The 1,376-nt window shown below is 36.0% G+C and overlaps 1 protein-coding gene across 1 annotated transcript in view; it reads left to right on the forward strand.

Moving 5' to 3' along the window:
• Nucleotides 1–646: 646 nt before the first annotated feature.
• LOC105979617 (olfactory receptor 10S1) overlaps nucleotides 647–1,376 on the forward strand; it is a gene marked incomplete at its 5' end in the record, with an annotated part of 6,536 nt that continues 5,806 nt past the window's right edge. The window contains one exon of the mRNA XM_030886976.1: nucleotides 647–705. Coding sequence (XP_030742836.1) covers nucleotides 647–705 — 59 coding nt within the window. The remainder of the gene's footprint in view (nucleotides 706–1,376) is intronic.

The following is a 1,376-nucleotide window of genomic DNA, read 5'->3' on the forward strand; positions in this document are numbered from 1 at the left end:
CTTCAGCATTATTGGTTCTTGTGCATCTGCTCCCTCCTAAAATGGATGTTGAATAGTTCTTTATGGCCCAGTGACTTGGTGCATTCATTCCATCTTCTCTTGATGTTTCCTGCAACATTCAATAATTTGTCCATAGAATCTTTCAAGATTGCAACTAGAGGATTGAAGTTTTTTCTTGAGTTATTTCAGTTAAAGTAATGCTGAGCGTGTTCTTCCCTTTTGGTTTTCTAATTCTAGGTCTTTGTACATTGCATTACAATATTTGGCTTTGTCTACTTGGGTTGCACATAGAAACGTTCTATTCAGCTCTTGGAATTCATCATTTCTTCCACTTGCTTTAGCTACTCTACTATTAAGAGCAAGTTTCAGAGTCTCCTCTGACATCCACTTTGATATTTTCTGTCTTTCTTCTCTTTCTAATGACCTTTTATTTTCTTCATGAAAATTGGTCTTGATGTCCTTTTACAGCTCATCAGGTCTCCTGTCATTAGTATTCAATGCATCCAATCTGTTATTGAGACATACTTGAAATTCTGGTGGGACAGACTCAAGTTGGTATTTTGGCTCTCGTGGACTTGTTTTAATTTTCTTCAGCACTAACCTGATCTAATGTATATTCCACAGTCAGCTTCTAACCAGGTTTTAGCTGCTAATATTGAACTTCTCCATAGTCTCTTCCCACTATGTAATCAACTTGATTTCTGTGTATTCCCACTGGAAAAATCCATATTTCTAATGTCCTTTTGTGTTGTTGGACAAAGGCATTTGCTATGAACAAGTTATTTGTCATGCAAAATTCTATCATGCGATCTCCAGTGTATTTCTAGCACCAAGCCCATATTTTCCAACTACTGTTCCTTCCTCTTTGTTTCCCATTTTTGCATTCCAATAGCCAATAATTATTAATGCATCTGTATTGCATCTTTGTTCAATTTCCAACTGAAGCCATTAACATAATTATTTAATTTTGTTATCCCTAAAGTTTACGGCTGGTATATAAATCTGATTAATAGTTGCACTGATTGGATTTTCCTGAAGGCAGATAGATCTAATCCGGTCACAGTATTAACTGGCTTTATTATTTTTTTTATTTGATCATTTTATTGGGGGCTCATACAACTCTTATCACAATCCATCCATCGATTGTGTCATGCACATTTGTACATTTGCTGCCATCATCTTTCTCAAAACATTTGCTTTCTATTTGAGCCCTTGGTATCAACTCCTCATTTTTTTCCTCCCCCCACCTTTTCCCTTATGAACCATTGATAATTTATAAATTATCATTATTTTGTCCTATCTTACACTGTATTATGCCTCCCTTCACCCACTTTTCTGTTGTCCATCACCCAGGGAGGAGGTTATATGTAGATCCT

Source organism: Echinops telfairi, unplaced genomic scaffold, assembly GCF_000313985.2.
Source record: "Echinops telfairi isolate 266 unplaced genomic scaffold, ASM31398v2 ScPeMD7_5167;HRSCAF=5991, whole genome shotgun sequence".
In the NCBI taxonomy this organism is placed as follows: domain Eukaryota; kingdom Metazoa; phylum Chordata; class Mammalia; order Afrosoricida; family Tenrecidae; genus Echinops; species Echinops telfairi.